Here is an 18,416-nt window from a genome sequence, read left to right as displayed (position 1 = left end):
TAATTCAACTTTTTTTGAACGAACAATTTTTTCCTGGAATGTGGGTCGTTATCACAGATGTCTAATAACAGTAGTATAACATCAGTTCAATTCCAAATTTGTTGCCAAGAAATTCGATCTGCTTCACAGCTGGATTGCTCTATTTCTTTCTTTCTATATGTACAAAATGAATGAACCATCAAACTTGTAAACCATAAAACATTTTGTTAGTTGTGGGTTCATAGGATCGACTTTGATAGAATTTTCTCTTCAAATAAGTTTGATGGACTTATTCGCGCCAGAGTTTCCATCGCTTTCTTCCACCCAGAGAGATGCAGTGTTAACATTACTGATAGGTTAGAAAAGTGTGTGGATAATGAGATCAATAACGACAACATATCTAACAGTATTAAACCTCCAATTGGTCATTATGGCTATCAAAGAAAAAAAGCACCGCTGATTAATAAAAATGCTTAAATAAGCACCCTAATTTTTCTCTGATAATTTCGAAAGTATCTATTCGTATGTAATTCGAAAACAAAAAATACGATTTATCTACTTGAACCGTATGTCTTACACTGTAGCACAAAATCTCCTTGTCTCAAAGAAAAAAACTACGTTTTGTATACCAAACTGATTCGTCCTCCCTGAAAAATTAAACAACTTTTACCTGTAACCATTTTCGATTTCAAACAATAATCTTAGGAACTTTTTGCGACCATTCCAAAAAGATAGCTTCACTGCAAATATGACTTCTCGAATCGTGGCAAGTGAGGGGTTCTTTTCTTCTTTCCGTGTATTTTCGTTTTAAACTCTTACGATTTCTTTATTGCTTTAGGAAAATTGACGGAAAGCAAGAACTTACTGATCCCAAAAAAAGGCCAAATAAAAAAATTTCAAGAAAAATGGGATGAACAAGTGTCAAAAATGCGAGGTGGGTCGAACTCCACAGATGAGTTAACATGAAAAATGCCAAACTGCTCTGTCGTGCTTCTAAAAAAATGGTAGCAAACGGCTTTTTGACATTCTTTGCCAGCCGGTGCGTATCATCTTTTTGTTGGTAATAATGTTTAAATGTTTTCTTCTCATATTGTAAAAAGGTTCGTCAGACCTTCACAGATCCAACTTCAAAGCAAAAAAAAAACTTGCTTCATTACAAATATCACGGCAATTACAACACAATCCGTTTTGACCACCATAACTAAGCCTTCTTTGTCGATCAAAAGCGTTTCCTTCAGCAGTTTCCATCTCTTATTTCATGTTAGGCAGGTTTGGTAAGATTCGCCCGACAGTCAAGGATGAAGCACTAATCTTCCGTTAATCGCCCTTGCCTTGTTAGGGGTTTCGAGCACTTCCTATGATGGCTCGCTTATCCCTCTCTGTTAAATGTTTGAAAGATTGAGAGATTATAAATGTGTATTCACTTACGTCGTGATCAGAATTGTTGTTCATTTTTTGAACTTCGACTGTTTTTTTTTTTCAACCTCGCTGTTTCGGTTCTAGGTACTTTAGAACTTCAGTTTGGTTTTTGATGATAATTTCCTTTATAAGACTCTTCCACTTTCTAAAGTTCGATCAAAAAAATATATATAAAAACAGTTGGTAAGTACAGAAGCAGAAGGATAATGGAATTAAACATATCACTTGCAGTGAAGCTATGCTTTTTTTGCGGTCGGGAACATTCTTCGAAAAAACTTATTTTTACTTCGTCTTATTGAAACCCTTTTTGCAAGCAAAAGTAGTGATTCTAGATTTTTCAGAACGGTTAATTTTGCAGGTTTCTATTAATTTCTACAGGATAATGAATTATTGCGCTTCGGAGTTTTTCATTCTTCTTCTTTCCCTTTTTTTAGATCCTTTTCCTACACATTTTAAGTCCGCGCAAACGCTATTTCGATAGCCGACATTTCGGAAAAAATACGTGCAAGGCCAATCTAATTATAAATGAAGTCACCCTTTATTTGGATTTCTTCTTGTATCCTATTTTGTCTGGCAAAACCTCCTCGTACTACACGAGAACCAACTATATAGGCAGGTGATGAGCAAAACACTTAGTTGAATCTTTGTTACGCATCTTAAATAATGATTAAGTATTATAATATTGTTGTCACATGCTACCTGCCCTCTATTTCCGTTTACTCTTTGCTAGGATCTGTTTAGTTATAATTATTCTTGCAAAATTTTAATCCTGCTTTCAAGGATGTTACATTGCATGATTTGGACATGGCAAATACTCGACCGCAAGGGCAACAAGGAAGCCTCAGTTTACTTTTCAATCAATTATTCAAACCGAAGAAAACTGAAATCACAGGTTTGTGTTTGAGATTAAACTTCGATTTTCTGCCTAAAAAAGGAACCATTTTTTAAGACAAACTTCGGAATGAGATTAACAGTGTTGTCAACGACTACATAGATCAGGTTGGAAATACTTTAGTGAAAAAGTCTATGCTATCCTTGTGTTTATTTACTTCTTTTTTTAAAGTCATTTGGACTCATTTTAGCGATGCACATTCAAATTCTAGGGTGTGGCGGAACTAATGCCTGGTGTACTTTTCATTGATGAGGTGCACATGTTGGACATAGAGTGTTTTACCTATCTTCATCGAGCACTTGAGAGCACAATTAGTCCGGTGGTCATATTCGCAACGAACAGAGGCATCAGCAAAATAAGGTAACTTGATACTTTTATATTTTATGGTTTTGTTCTCGACCAAGAACTGAACAAGTCAATTGAATAGAGGGTCTGAAGAGTTGTCTCCACATGGGATCCCACGTGATCTGCTTGATCGTCTGCTCATAATTCCCACAGTCGAGTACTCCGTAGAAGAACTTAAAAAGGTTGGTCCATTTGAAAAAGTCAATAAAATATAGTTGGGTCAAAACGACATGAAGTACGGTGCAGTTGCGTAAGTGGCTGCGCTTGATGCGGCGCGGTGGGGATGGCGGTTAGAATCGACGAGCTGCTCACAGCTGTTGTTAGTTTAAATGAAGCGGTTAAAGAGACTACGTGATACTGTGGAAGTGCGAGAAGAGTAGATTTGAGGTTACTGGCAAGTGTGGAAAATGTGTGAATTCTTCTTTCTTTTAAATCTGCATCGAATATTATGATGTTATGGTCACACCAATTCCAGATAATCTCCATACGAGCTTCTGCAGAGCATGTCACCGTGTCTCCTTCTTGTTTGAAGACGATAGCCGAAATCGCACATGAGACATCAATGAGGTATACAATTTAAAAAGAATTCCCTACTTTTTTTAAAGCGAGTAATTTGTAAACGGTGTAATTTTCCTATTGTAGAGCAGTGGCACAGCTTCTGACCCCAGCTCGTTTACATGCGCAAGCGAATGGACGTGATATCGTAGAGGTATGGAAATCAGCCGTGCTTTGGCCATTTTTACTGATAGCTAAAAGTGTTCAGGACGAAGATATCAAGGAAATTGCTGATCTCTTTGTCATCAATCGTCACAATGAATAGGCGATGGGAATATCTAAGAACAACTTGTATATCGTCATACTCAGTTTTCGCTTTCACATGTCCGGTTGTTAAGGAACCTAAATTGTTATGTTTGTTTTTGTTGTTAAAAATGTTCAAATTGCACTTTTTTCTTGGCTTACTGTGTATTTGCTGCTAACCCTTTTTTAACGTAAAAACCATATTGGTTTTTCGCTAAATTCGAATCAATTCCGCACGTGATTGGCAAGCAGATGTGATCTCAATCTCCTTCAGTCCCCGTGTTGGTCTTTGGCCACCTCCATACTACGAGAGATGTAGAGTCCTTCCAAGCTAAGTCCTTTTCCTAAATTCAGAGCGTTGTGTGGCCAACTTCCACGGGAACCTGCCTGAGGAATTTAACTCAAGACGAGTTTACCAACAACCATAGGCCATTAGACAGAAAGGATTTCCAGCAATAAAGCTCTCCAACATTAGTTATTTTCTTCACCGCATACTACATGGGACGGAAAACAAAGAGGACTGCAAAAACAAAGGTGTATTAAAAGTACCGGAATTCTAGATAATGTCGTGAAGCAGCAAGCAGATTGAAAACGGGAAAATTCAAAAATTGAAATAAAAACTTTGAGAGCACTGGTTCGGTCTGCACCGTATCAAGTAGCGAGGGACAATAGATACCAATCCGTTGTCAAAGAGTCGGACCATAAAGCCTTCAACAGTAAATTGTGAAAGGGTAAAGTGTATGACGTTCATTATCCTCCGATTTCCATAACTCTACGACATCACATGCATTCGCTTGTGCATGAAAATTCCTTGAAAGTTGTGCGGACTGTAAATCTTGGCAGGTGCTTTCGTTTGAAGCTCCACATATCCCATCGGATGATAGAGTAAGGCTATGGAAAGCATCCCAAAATACTACTTAGCATTCTGTGAAGCACAGCAGATTTCATTCAAACGTTCAGTCGTAGACCCGATGCGAAAAGATGCTAAACTTTTTTTTCACCACTGTATGTAAACTGGAGGAGCAGCACAAGAACTGAGTATACGAATCAACGAGCATTGAATAAACAGAGAGGAGATCTGACTTCGGCGTTTCGGGAAGCATCAGGAGAAACACAATGGATAATCACTTTAGTATGGCAAGTGCTATAGTGGAATTCAGAGCAAGAAGAACATTTGAAATATTCGTGATTTCTATTAAAAACGCGATTATTAATAACCGGAACGATTGCTTGACGATTACAGGTGATCCTTTGCGGTTCGTATCGTAGTAAAATGCGGGCCCAAACAGCGCAGATGCGGATAGCATTCGCAACAAAATGTGGAGTGGAGGTTGGTTGCGTCCGCTCCATAAGGAAAACTATTTTTTAATTAATTTAGGCTAATAACAGTGAACTAGCAAGGAGGAGATACTTGATGGTCCAAGTTGCAAATAAAATAGTACTTTTAAGCCTCTAACCAAAGCATAATAAACATTCCACTTAACAACATGTAAGACATATTATAGTTGATTTTAATACAGAAGACATATACTTTGAATCAAAGCTCGTGCCCTTTCTATTACTTCCCTTTCTCAGATTGTCGAGTTATGTCATGAAGCGATTTGCTGCGTCCTTTCACTGTAATCTCGGACACCTATAAGCAAGCAAGTCAACCCTAATCAAATTAGCGGAAGCAATTTCCAAAAATAGAAAGGTTCATCTAATAGGAACAAAAGAACACCTTCCTATTTGCATCAAAGTCTAACTGTTGTTTGTAGAATATACAATTACGCAACATTTCAGAACATTCATCAAATATCGAAGTCGACTGTTGTATGCATTCCACAGTGCTGAAACTGAATTAGAGGTCAGAAAAAGTTGTAAATAACAATACTGCAGAACAACCTCAAGGCGCTATCGAGGTCAAATTGAACTCCAGAAAGAAGAGCCGTCTGCTGATTTAACAAAATTCTTCTTTGTACGAGTCCTGGCAGACTTCTTCCAACATGTTCTGAAAAGTTGGCGTTGTGCTACATATGCAAGCAACGCCATCATCCTTATTTGAGTAATCGCACTCTCCAATAAATGAACCAGTTCATTGGGTTCACTTCACAGAAAATACAGCAATTAATATCAAGACAGCTATACGTTTTTAAGAGAATTATAGTCGGGTCAAAACGACCTGAAGCACGGTGCAGTTCTGCAAGAGGCTACGCTCGAAGCAACGCTGCTGGTATCGAGGGGAGTACCTCACTAGCACGACTAAAGCTAGGGCTTGGAGCCTAATCGGCTACGCAACTGCTCCGAAATCGACGTTGAAGTCGTTTCCAATCGACAATATGTTGTCGGTTATATTGTTAACCAGCGTAGCTACTTCGGCCGTTCGGAGATAACACTATTTTTTTCAGCAGAAACACCAATATGAAGAAGTAGGCGGCGCCCAAAGCGGCACGATCAAGACGACGGTTGTAGTTGAGGAGGAACCATCGCGAAATGCAGCCAGTTGGGAAGGGTCCCTCGTCAACCGTAACTGCTTACGCAACTGCACTGTGCTTCATACCGCTTTGATCCGACCACATGACATAAAAAATTAAGGAATACACTACCAAAACAGAACTTCATGAGGCGAACCTCTTTCAATTTGCAAAGATGTCGTCGAAACGAAAATTCAGACCTCAGGAAAAAAAAAAACTACAAAAAAAGGACACGTGGATTTACAATGCAAAGTACGAATCGCATGTACTATGGAGCTACTTTGAAGTTCTTTACTTTTGCAAACATATACTACATTTCTTATTTGCGAAAACGCAGGAAGATCCAGGAAGATCGAAACACTTTACCTTGAAGTCGATAGAGCGCCAACGAAGGGTCGTGGTCTAGCACACGTGCAGCGTCTGTTAAGCGCTCAGCCACTAAAAGAAGATATTATTAACCAACAGGGAATACAAGTGAAAATCTAGATGTTTCGCAGGTTAATAATTATTCGGTATCACGAAATAGAATTGAAGAAATCGTTCTGCAGGCCAGTCGTTTTCTCTCGCCCAGCTCGGTTGTCGGGTCGTTCATCATGTTAATTTCCTGAGGTAGACATACAGAGCTTGGGCATATACTTAGCATTTACTCAAAACAAGGAAGTCGCGTCATTCCCAGAATGACCTCCTGAACCGGTGGAGCTAGGGTAAAACGTAACTGGGGGGAGGGACACTCAGTGGCGCCCTAATTTCTGGAGCATGTCTTAAAAGATCTATAAGGATCTATGGCATGTGAGCTTGAGTTACTAGTAGAAAAAAGTAAGATAAAGAGTCCCTACTGAGTGCCTCATCCCCAACTACATTTTCCTCTGGAGTTCTTGTTGGAGGCAACTTAAAAAGTGGATCCCTTACTCCTCTTGTCAGTTGGTTGCTCTTGGTTTTAACCGGACTGAGGTGTAATTCACCATGAAAGCATAGGTCGCCCTTAGCACAGCAGAGAAAAAGAGTCAGCCTAGGAACCATCTACCTCTCAGGAGAAGCACAAGGTTTTTTAGTCAGCGCTGATATGTGCCACCTGAGGACGGGCCATGTTGCCCACTTACATCCTGTTTACTGTACTCTTATCTATCTGCTATTCGGAACCTTTTAGATTGTACTTTTCCTTTCCCACAACATTTAATTTGCATGTGATTAGCAAGTGCTCGCAATTCCTACTCTCTTTGCCTTGTCTGCTTCTATGAACACCATTTTTGCCTCAGGAATAGAAGCAGGAAAAGAAAGAAAAAGAAATACATTATAGAAATAGGCCGATATTTATAGTTATATTTGTGAAAGAAACCGAGACGGTAGAACATATCACGACGTCACCAAGACGAGCAATATATCCACCAATACGAGGTGAAACTCTCCACGTCGTAATCAAAACGGTCACAGAATCTCCACATCGCTACCAAGACGGTAAACCGGTCTATGGCATCTTTGAGATTTCCTAGTCAAACATTCTTAGTCGGCTGAGCAATAGAGAACACCAAAACCTTGCGCTACACTTTGCGTTACATCATGTGTCTTTCCAGACCACTGTTCCGTGATTCATCGTTCCTCACACCCATGTTTGGAGGCAACCGTAATTATCAGAGTGTATCAGAATGCATTATCAGAAATATTGCAATGCTACAGAGTGTCGAATGGAGTAATAACGATTGCCTGCCGCGTTGACGGTCTTCGTCTGCATCGCACATTCTAACACTGGCTACAAGTACTGATTGCTGGATGCCACATACATATGCCACTCGTATTCATTCTATGCTTCTTTAAATTGCTTAGTTGTTAGACCTGTTTTGGGAACATTTTGGTGTTTCATAACCAGGAGGGCAGAGAACACTCATCTACGTCATCTAAACAGTCGAGATTTTTCCGCATTGTTGTCTGAACAATGAAGAACACCCAACCGGCTGAGTTGCTGATCAACTATAGAAGGATAAAGGATAATGTCACTGGCGTATCAATCCACTTGGGATGCGCCAACGCGTTCTACTGGAACTCGTAATCGTTGAGGTTTTTGAAAGCGTGTTGGCCTATACAATGACTTGCAGGGCCAGCCGATGATCAAATCAGTGTTTTTATCCTCTCAGACAAGTCTGGTCCTAATTTATCGACCCCGGAGGGATGAAGGACTTGGTTTGCACCAGGGCGGTTTTGAACCCTCGGCTGTGTGGCTACAACGGACCTCCTGCGCCACACCCGCCCAGATCAACTATAAAAGTGGGAAATTGCCTACGCTCAGCTGTCGATTCATTCCGAACTCTATCTCCTATCCTGACGTTGTTTTTCATCTAAGCGTTTTTCTCCAGTACACGAACGAATGTACTTCAACGATCAGGAACGACATAAAACCCTCAATTCGTTCAAACATTTAAGTTCAAACCAAGCACGCATGCTCTGCATTGTTCAAAGAAAACTGCAGCGTGCTCATCAAAAAGAGTCCTTATCTTGTTCTTTTGTCAAAGTATACTGTCCCGTAAGATTTCATCTTCAAGTAAGGTATAAAATACAAATAATTAAATAACAACCCACAGAGTCGGCATCTGCAGTCTACTTCCTTTGATTTCGCCTGAGTTTGCAAAGACATCTCAGTCACCGCGGCTACATATACGGGCACCTGCAATATGAAAAATTAAATTCCTGATAAGTAAAGACCTCTTCTAACGTAAAACACATTGGGTTTTGAATATGCACACTAGATATGTATGTTCGTCATGGCACCAGAACATTCTAAATCGCTATTTTGGTTGAATCGATATTTTCCTGTCCGTTCGATTGATCGAGTGAATGCTACCAATTCTCATTCCGTTAGTGGCCAGACAACGCGGCGCATCTCCAATTTCCAGACAAGAGGATAAATAAAGGATTGAGCGTATTATTTTATTTGCTTAGGATGAAGCAGCAGTTCGACCTCAATTCAGAATTGTTTGAAGTTATGAACAAGTGTTTGACCTAAACAGTGCTTGGCACTGGACCTTGCAATCAGAGCAGAACCTCTTGTCAATTACGCTACATCCGCATCAGATAAGTTAATTGGAAACCGAAGAGCCACCTTCTATCCTGAGATGTACGCCGATTTTGAACTCCCTGTTTCACGCTGTTTCAAAATTCGTCTCTAGAGTTAGAGGTGCCGCTCTGCTTCCATTTTCAGTGATGAACTGTCGATTGATGAACTATGGCCTTCTCAAATTGGAAAGACAGAAAGAGGATTTGACAGCTAGGATCGACCTTTGTGCCTCATGGATTTTTTTTGTTGCGCGCCGCGGTAGAGACCAGAGAAAACGCGGTTGAGTAGCCAAGCATCTGATTCTCATGCTGCGTTCCGTTACCGGACTTCAACTAATGCTCGACTTTAATTCGCTTCATACTGCAGCAGCTACACCGCAAGTGAGCATTCTGCGACAAAAATGCAACGAGTTTTCTTCCTTCGCGTCCTTCTTATTGCAAAAATGCAACGAGTTTTCTTCGTGTCCTTCTTATTGTTTTTTTCAACTCCTCCTTCCTGATGTGCGCGCGTCGGTATTAGCAGCTTGCAGCCTGCAATCACTTGTGAGCCGTGCATCATTGATCCATCACAGTAGACTTGCCACCGTGAATTTTGTCGTGGAGCCACTCAGGCAGTGATAGCTTGCGAGATCGCAGACTAATGGCTTCAATCCTGAAGAGCAGCACAGTAAGCAAAAAAAAGTATAGCAGGGTCAAAACGACTTGAACCACGGTGCAACTGCGTATGCGGCTTCTCTCAAAGAGGTGCGGTGGAGCGCGGCTGTTAGGCTGCCCGCAGAGTCCACGTCCGCGCGAGCGGCGCCGCCTGTTGTTTGGTGGTTATTAAGGGCAGGTTAGGTTGTGAAGGCTCAATAACCATCAAGCGCAGAGCCATGCAAGCGGCTGTGAACTCTGCGAGCAACATTAGGAGCGTAATGGAACATTTGCTGGCACCACCCTTCGCTGCAGTTTGCGATGTTCCCACCTCGGTTCCAACTGCTGCCTCCACCACGCGGTCCGCAAATGCACCGTGCTTCATGTCGTTTTGACTCGAGTATATTTAACATGATGTATTCCTCCTAAAGAAATAGAGAATTGCCTGGTAAGGAATGTTACGCGTTCCGAATTATATTGCATCAATTTGAGCGAAGTTAAATGAAAAATATGGTTTCTACCTGTTTAGAACCTATAACACACAAAACGCAAATCTTCATATAATAAACAATAACAGCTAGAATTTTCAGAACCTAGGCGATGTTGTTACAATGTTGTTATTAAACATCTGAACAAAATCCCAAGAATATTAGCTATTTCATCATTACATCCATCACATTCATACAACAATCGAGCTGATTCAATTGTACTGCAACGTTAATCTAACTGATAGCTTGTTGAACAATCTCAGCATTTTGGGTAGCTCTCTTCTCCCATTTCAGACGATTTTCGAAGAAAGTGAGCTTTTCGGCTTGGTTTTCCATTTCCGTTAAGTCTTTTTTAATTTCTTCAGCACGGACCTAAACGTTACCTTTAGACTCGTAGTTCATGATATCAACACGCTAAATGAAACGCCAACCTTCAACAAAACTCGATCTGCCTGCGCTTTAATTAGTTCTTGTCGTCGTCTATTCCACTTTGTAAAATCCGCAGATTGCTGCTTAGCTAATGCTTCCTCCTCTTTTTCAAGATTCTGCCAGAAAAATAAACTGATTTAACCGTACTATCAACCATATCATCTGTGAAGCACCCACATTTTTGAGAACATCGTAGACAGCGGAACTAACTGATTCTTCGGAAGATTCACAACCATCTAGCTTTGCCAGAATATCTTGCAGCTGATGTTTGGTTGGGTGTTCTTCTCCAACAGATGTAAATTGCTTACGTAAAATATTGGCAACTGCACCGTGTATGGATGAAGAAGCTAGATCAGAAGCGAGATCAAATCTGCAAATAAGGTGATACCAATGAATATGACTGACTTGTTTGGTTCAATGAAAATAAAATTGTTAGAGATGAAGACGGATTCCAATATAAGGCCTACATTTCACCTTTCAAGGGACATCCTATAGAGGCAGGAGGTTTTTGCATGTATGACAAAAGCGTTCTTGGTGTAAAAAGTTGTGATTTGAAAAGTTGTAATCGATGTTTAGAAGTTGCCATCTTACGTTTGCGGTGCTCTTCAATCGTCAAGGTGATTTTCCCCTGCCATGTAAACTGATATCGTAGGTGATTGCTCTTAAACTTGGAAGCAGTGACGAAGTTCGTCCGCTCGCGGATTTCTTCCAGACAAATTCGGTCGTTCGACAATTTCTCCGTGAGGTAATCCCATTTTCCGAGGAATCAGTCCCATATTTGCACTTGGATCACTTCTTACAACTACTTAGGCTTTTTTGATAGGACACCAACATGTTGATTTCACCAAAAAGGGCGCTCTTATAGTTGACATCAGCAGTTTCTGTAGGTGCTTAGGCGACTGCGATCCCGCATTTGCACTAAAGTGAATTCAGACAACTTTGAGCCGAATTCTTCGACCAGGTTATGGACATTCCTTGCAGCTACCGCACAGTCTCCTATTTTCTTTTCTTCAGCATCACAACATTAGATGTCATATCATCCAAACCAGGTGACAAGACGGTTTCTGATGCGCATTTTCTGATCTGCAGTAAACCGGCATGCAAAAGGATGGCGGAGGTGTATACAGGGGACTTTATTGTAATTCTCTCGATATTGTTCAGCAGTTTAGCATGATATTTATTATTCAGGATTCCATGTTCTCCTGAGGTTTTTAACCAATTAGGGTATGGAGAACATGCTGAACAACGGCAGAATTTGGAAAACCTTCGCCCTAAAACAGAAGTTTAGCTCTAGCTTTCCCATTGCTTATACTCAGTTTTTGATTTCGCTTGGAGCAAGTAGGTTCGTCATGAGTAGGCAACAATTAGATTCTTATGCGCGGCTTCGCGTATACAAGTCCTAGTTACAAGTTATTGAGTAGGTACAGGACTGAAACTGAAGCTTTTCACAATTTTCTTAACATCTTACGATAAAGAACAATGATGATATTACCAAACATACCTGTTGAATAAGACAGCCCCTAACAATTTAAGTGATTGTCGCAGCGTTTCAGGCAGAGATCGCGAATCTCGCGCGACCCACAGAAAAGTTTTTCCGACCAGCAGATGTGGATCCTTGAGGTCAAAATGCGAATCGAATTGAGCATTTTTGAGGTAGGGAAACTTGAACGTCTTCTGTAATGAGTTAGGATAAACTATAATATTTTTCTAGTCTGCTATATGCTATAAGATCTCAAACACGCTTCGCTTCCAGTGCACGCTAACATACATAAAAAAGGATAACGATTGCTTGAATGTCAGATCTTGATGAAACATTACGACATGGTGAAGTCACATCCAATGGTAGGCTGTTCATCAGGTTCACTCCCAATAGATTCATGCAGTACCATTTTACTTACCACAATTTAACTAGATGGCCAATTTTCATTGACCGGCTCCTCCATAGCATTTCCATCTACTGCTCTCCTTCGTAAATGTAGTCCAAGATGTTCGTAAGTTTGATGTTTATCCTGTTTAGTTTTATGTGTGATGTTTAGCCGTATCCACTACCTCTGCTCTCTGGCACAACCACATCAGCCCATCTCGGAGACGGTCTCTCTCGGACGCTTTTAGCTCCTAGGATCCACTTCAAAGTTCATTTGATCCATCTATAGTCCAGCTTTCTTACAAAAATATAATATATAATATATTATATAATATATTATATATTATATATACATATATTCAGCTGGGGAGGGTGTAGCGCAGTCGGTTAGAGGTGCCGCTGTCTACGCGATCGATCGGAGGTTCAATCTGCCCTAGCCTTTCATCTCCGGGGTCGATAAATTGGTACCAGACTTGACTAGGAGGATAAAAACATTGACTTGGCACATCGGTCAGCCCCCTCAAGCCATTATATATGCTAGTTACACGTACACCTCAAATGATTCTGCATTTTCTGAATTAAAGTGAACGTGATGGCGCATCACAAGCGGATTGATTACCGTCAAACACTTTATCCTTTATCGTTTAAGATACCAAATTAGGTTCTGTTAACACGCCTCTCTCTCCACATCTCTTCAAAAAAGCGAAACGTGTTAAGGGTTAGTCAGTCATTTTATCCATATATATATATATATATATATATATATATATATATATATATTCTGCTAGTTCGCGAAGGCGATTTTTGTGGGGTAGGCGCTGCGAAAAACGGCTTGATATTATATACGCCGGTCAGAATTGAAAAGACATCTCTGAAGTGCGTTTTGATTAGTAACATCTTGGAAGTGTCCCACCCACTTTCAATTAAGTCGAGTCTGAATTTCCGGCTTGAACAGGTATGCAGGAATATCCCGATCCAACAGTTGTTGCGAAAATTGCACTCACTGCTCTAATCCACCTCTTCAGTTCTTCCTTCCATATTCAGGGAGCGCCCGAGATACACGTACGATGCAGCCTCCATTATTTAAGAGCCTTCTAGTTGTTGTTTCGTCCTCGCAACAAGCGTTCTTCATTGGCTGTGTTTTCTCTCTGTTTATCCGCAGTTCTGATTTCTTCGCTGCTTCATTTAGTTCTTTGATCTAGTCTCTGCATCACTGGGACTTCTCAAAACGATGTCGCCGCGAAAGGAAAGTTCGAGATCTTTCTTCGACACGTATGCTCCTTTCTTTCCAATGAAGTGATGTCGTCATCCACTGTGCCTCAAACAGTCTCGGTCATACAGTATCACCTGGTCGTAGCCACTGCCGATGGTAAAAGTTTTTCTTTGAGGTTGTGCGAGAAAATTGCACTCCCGACGTACCTTTGTGGTACTTCACACGGTTTGGATGTGATCCAAAAAGTCGGAACTTTGACGGAATCCAGACTTAAAAATATCTTAAAATTCAGACTTGTTGATGTTGGGCTTCATACAGCTTCTTTTATTGCACTTGAGAATGATCTTCGTGAACAGCTGCCAAAAAAAAAAAAAACACTCAGCAAACATATTGAACGGGAAACGAAAAGTCACTCCCTTCTTGAGCAACATCCACTCGCATCGCGCGTTGGCTCGAGAACAAGAAGGGACGGAACCTGCATGGACCAAGTTCGTCGTGGAACTCCCCGACTAATGTCCTTGCACCCATAATTGCGTAGAGGCGCTGCACTCGGATAAACTGCCGCCAGCTGATTTTGGCGGACACCAAAAGCCCATTCGAACAGCATTTAAACGAATATGCACTTTGCAACTTTGAGTCTTACTGGTGCACTGCTCTGCCACTGAATATTGTTGTCCTAAATTTTTAACTTCTCCAATAATGCTCACTACATTTAGTTGGCCTAAATTTTTGTATGAGCTATTTCTTTAAAAGAAAACACAGAGTCCTTCATAGGTAACAAAAAAAAAACCTAGTGTATTTCGTGCATGAAAAATTCCCTGGGCTGTTCGTTTTTCTATCCCACGTTAGAATAACTTTTTTGAGCAATTTGGTACAATGTAATTCTCGCCTAATCTAATCAACTTCGTTTCTGCCAGTGGGTTACCGAATGTATATGCAGTGTTTGAGCCGAATCCATATTTTAACAGCTACAATACCTTTACTAGTTAAATCTAATTTCTCACTTAAGTTTTATGTCCAAAAATCGAGGGCCTTAGTATCTACCCCAAAACAACATAAAATACTTGACTTTAGACTCCAGGGCTAAGAGATTAGGTCAATAATCACACAACATACCACATCATCCTCGTTTACATCTACATCTTCGGCTTCTTCAAATGGCATAATCTGCTTCTCAACAGGGAGTTCAACCCACTTCGAGCATGCGTATAAAACTTCAAAAGACAGTTATATTACGGTAAATAGGCGTATAGAACAAAATATGTACCAAGAAGGTTCAACAGCTCGTTCTCTGTCATTTCTTGTTGCATAATCCAACTAGAGAGTAGTGCAGCACCTAAAGTTGTGTTTTTTTTCTAGCATATAGGTAAGCCAATAAAATGGTGATACCTCCAATGTTGTCTTTTTCTATGAAATGATCGATCGCAAGGCAAGCCGCATGTTCGTTCATGAATACTCCGTAGTTGATCTGAGGAGTTGTTTGATCTTGTTGGGCAAATGAAAAAAAATATTCGACTCACCGTATCAAGAGCAAGTTTGAACAGAAGAGATGCATCATGTCGTAGCAGAAGTCGAATTAGTGCGTATTCAGAGGAAGCTAAGAAATCAGCAGCATTTTCGCTGTGCCGCAACTTGTAAATCAAATCTAGTATGTCAAGAATCTAAAAAGAACAAAGACGGTGAATACCCAAAGAAGGAGAATGTAAGTGTCACCTGATCTTTCTGCTCGGCGATACAGACAGCAGCGTCCACATCAATAGCACTAAAACATAGGTCATAGCTCAGAACAATATATATATATATATATATATATATATATATATATATATATATATATATATATATTAAACATTAGGTTGCGAAAGGTTTCAGAGAAGAAAGAGCTCGGTTCGTGTTTAAATATTCGAGCCTTTGCCGAGTCAAGTTAGATACATTTTCTTCTTTCTCTATTGAACGGTCTTAGAAGAGTTTTGAAGTTGTAATATAAACGGTAGACGTTAGATTTCAACATTTGAGAAAACTTGGTGCTTCTAACTTTTCCGGTTTTCTTCTTTGAAACCTAGTTGAGAAAATTGAGAAAAATTGTAAAATATTCTCAACTGTCATCTAAGAGGACCGACCAGGACACCTACAAACATCAAAATTTGCAGAAAAAAGTCCCTAATGTTCTATCAAACGCATCGAACTTTACAAACGTGCTACTGTAATCTAGCTATGAGATACGAGAAAAACGTGAAATCTCAAATTTTCGCCTGCGCGTAAAAACCTGTACACAACTTAGAACAAAAACGAATACCTCAGCTCATCACTAACAAAATCAAGTTCGGTCTAAAAGATGTTATAGTGGAGGATTTATCTTATCGAAATTCATCTTTACTTTTTGCAAGTTTTTTTTTGTTGTGTAAAAAAATAGTGGCGAAAAAGTTGAAAAATGTGCAGAAATTCTCAACTTTTCCTCAACTAAGTTTCAAAAAAAAAAAAACTGACAAAAATAATTTAACTTTTTCACGATGTAAGCCTTCCTCTACAATATGTACACTTAACTGCCCCTCTAGATTCCTTCGCTGGGATCTATGTCCCAGTCAAGTGATATGTGGCTTTTCTAATACAATGAAGCGGTGAAATTTGCTTCTAAGAAGGTACAAAAAAAAAAAACATAGACCTGGCAATGATATGAATTTTGAAAAGTAGAATTCGTTGGAAATGGAGAAGAGATAGCAGAATATTTATGGAAGTTTTACAGTATTAAGAAGTAAATCAAACTATCTTCACTGACTTGACTATATACTCAAGAGAACAAAGAGATATTACCTTTTCACCGATGAAAACTGCCAATAAACATTAAAAGTGAAAGTTTCGCCCTATGACTCTTACATTTTTAGAAAGTTTCAAGTTACAAAAATGTGTGAATAAAGGTGAGTATAAGTCATAGGCAAATTTTTGGCACTAGGTCCTGCTCTCTGGTCCCGGCGCTCCAATCCGACTCCGTGGGACCTGTCCCACTTCATTTTATCACTTTTAGGCGCAGGCACACCTATCTAACGCCGTTGTACCCGTTTTGCTACTTTTTGAAAATTCGCTACACACATAAACACACGTGACAGAATAACCCCGTTATTATATAGCATGACATGAGATAAAATAGCTTGGGAAACAAATCCACCTCGCCACACCTCCTACGAATTTCTTCTGTACAGCGCCAATCCATTCGTAATCTCCTCCTAGTCCTAATTTTGCTAATTCTGAGTGTCGGGATGACCATTCCTACAACAACCAAGTATTATGTCATATCCGAAAAGAACACATAAAAAATATTAAAGCCAACATTTTCGAGCCAGAATGCTTTCGAAAGCAGATTCCGTCTTCCCCACAGTAAAGGAAGGCGACAAAGCACTGATACCTGTCTCCGCGACCACATAAACTACTGCTGAAACAAAACAAAAGGATGTAAAGTAAATCCTCTACATAACTCAGGTATTGTAAGATCGAAAGCAAATGATTTCAAAAAACTCTAAATTTCTTTAAAAAATATTTATTCTTACGAAAAAAAATGAAATTATGAAAAACAAGTATACAATATAGATGATATCAAATCTGTCGAATTGGATGTAAACTTTGCACTTTAGAATGAGCTGAATTAGAACAAAAAGGAAATGTTTGTGTTTCAAGCAGGGATAGAGCGTGCGTTGCGATAGATGCATAGACGCCACACTATGAACACATTCGAGATCGGGTTCATATGCATACGGTACGTGCACTAAGTTAGGACTACTTCTAATTCACATTTTGTTGCTTCTGCTGACCGGCCAGTGCTGCAGAGGAAACTTTCAAAATAAAGATTGAAGTGAATTAAATAAAGATGGCTGAATCTATTCAGAGCTCAGACGATAAGAATTACAACGTCTAAGCGCTGGGCTTGGACAAGCTATATAAGCGTACATAACTCACAAAAGCGGTTGCGTTCGAAGCGGCGCGGTGGCGAAGCTAGCGATTGGGATCGAGGTGAGATAATCGTAAACTGCAGCGGAAAGTGGTTTTAGCAATGCCCCACCCTCCTCAATCCTAATCGCTACGCTCCGCCGCACCGCTAAGAGGTGCAGTGCGCTTACGCCAGTGCATCTAGCATCATATCGTTTTCACCCGACTATATGAAGTTCCTAGGTTCCGAGAAATCGACTGCATAGAGCTAGCTGTTCGGGCTGTTCGTTTCAAGCAACTCGACTGAGAAAGACCCGGCAAGGAAGAAAATACACGCAAAAGGAAGGTACGGACAACAAAGCGTAGACAAAATCTAAGATTTAGCATTCTGAATGAAGCAATGGAACAAGCATCAGCTTACACAAGCTGCTGCGCTTTTTTTTGAGTATTGGTGCTAAGCAACAATATCTCCGCTCAAATGTTTTGGCCCTAATTGACTAACCCTTAACACGTTTCGCTTTTTTGAAGAGATGTGGAGAGAGAGGCGTGTTAACAGAACCTAATTTGGTATCTTAAACGATAAAGGATAACGTGTTTGACGGTAATCAATCCGTTTGGGATGCGCCACCCCGTTCACTTTAATTCAGAATCGTTTGAGGTCTACGAACGTGAAACTAGCCTATACAACGACTTCCGGGCTCTAGCCGATGTGTCAAGTCAGTACTTTTATCCTTCCTGAGAAGTGTGGTACCAGTTCATCGACTTCGGAGGAATGAAAAGCTTGATGAGCACTAGTGCGGATTCGAACCTCCGATCGACCATACAAGCAGCGGAACCTCTTACCGACTGCGCTACACCCTACACCCATCCCATTTGGTATCTTATGGACAGATCATTATCAGACAGCCCGTGGAAGTCATTTAATGTGAATTTCTCCCAT

The 18,416-nt window shown here is 40.3% G+C and overlaps 3 protein-coding genes across 5 annotated transcripts in view; 1 reads left to right on the top strand and 2 right to left on the bottom strand.

Moving 5' to 3' along the window:
• Positions 1-3,455, top strand: part of RB195_007342 (uncharacterized protein) — a gene marked incomplete at both ends in the record, with an annotated part of 41,297 nt that extends 37,842 nt beyond the window's left edge. For both annotated transcript variants that reach the window (XM_064180916.1, XM_064180914.1), the window contains 7 exons: positions 2,179-2,290; positions 2,348-2,397; positions 2,502-2,650; positions 2,718-2,817; positions 3,111-3,202; positions 3,278-3,344; positions 3,399-3,455. In XM_064180916.1, coding sequence (XP_064037746.1) covers positions 2,179-2,290; positions 2,348-2,397; positions 2,502-2,650; positions 2,718-2,817; positions 3,111-3,202; positions 3,278-3,344; positions 3,399-3,455 — 627 coding nt within the window. The remainder of the gene's footprint in view (positions 1-2,178; positions 2,291-2,347; positions 2,398-2,501; positions 2,651-2,717; positions 2,818-3,110; positions 3,203-3,277; positions 3,345-3,398) is intronic.
• A 1,536-nt stretch (positions 3,456-4,991) lies between these two features.
• On the bottom strand, positions 4,992-9,949 carry RB195_007341 (uncharacterized protein; the record flags this gene model as incomplete). Of its 2 annotated transcripts, none has more annotated exons than XM_064180913.1 (6): positions 4,992-5,066; positions 5,154-5,268; positions 5,318-5,423; positions 6,253-6,324; positions 8,458-8,542; positions 9,896-9,949. In XM_064180913.1, 6 exons carry the CDS (start codon positions 9,947-9,949, stop codon positions 4,992-4,994), a joined length of 507 nt encoding a protein of 168 aa, XP_064037745.1. The 2 variants fall into 2 exon arrangements, with proteins under 2 accessions (XP_064037745.1, XP_013303274.2); XM_013447820.2 differs by having other exon boundaries at positions 5,154-5,262.
• Positions 9,950-10,286: 337 nt separating this feature from the next.
• On the bottom strand, positions 10,287-16,976 carry RB195_007340 (uncharacterized protein; the record flags this gene model as incomplete). Its single annotated transcript, XM_013447822.2, has 11 exons — positions 10,287-10,424; positions 10,484-10,597; positions 10,659-10,851; positions 11,983-12,155; positions 14,675-14,772; positions 14,826-14,894; positions 14,948-15,026; positions 15,079-15,219; positions 15,272-15,320; positions 16,722-16,822; positions 16,884-16,976. 11 exons carry the CDS (start codon positions 16,974-16,976, stop codon positions 10,287-10,289), a joined length of 1,248 nt encoding a protein of 415 aa, XP_013303276.2.
• Between the last annotated feature and the right edge of the window lie 1,440 nt (positions 16,977-18,416).

This window comes from Necator americanus, chromosome I (genome assembly GCF_031761385.1).
Source record: "Necator americanus strain Aroian chromosome I, whole genome shotgun sequence".
NCBI lineage: Eukaryota > Metazoa > Nematoda > Chromadorea > Rhabditida > Ancylostomatidae > Necator > Necator americanus.
The sequence above is the reverse complement of the archived record's forward strand: the minus strand, read 5'-3'. Positions and strand labels throughout refer to the sequence as shown.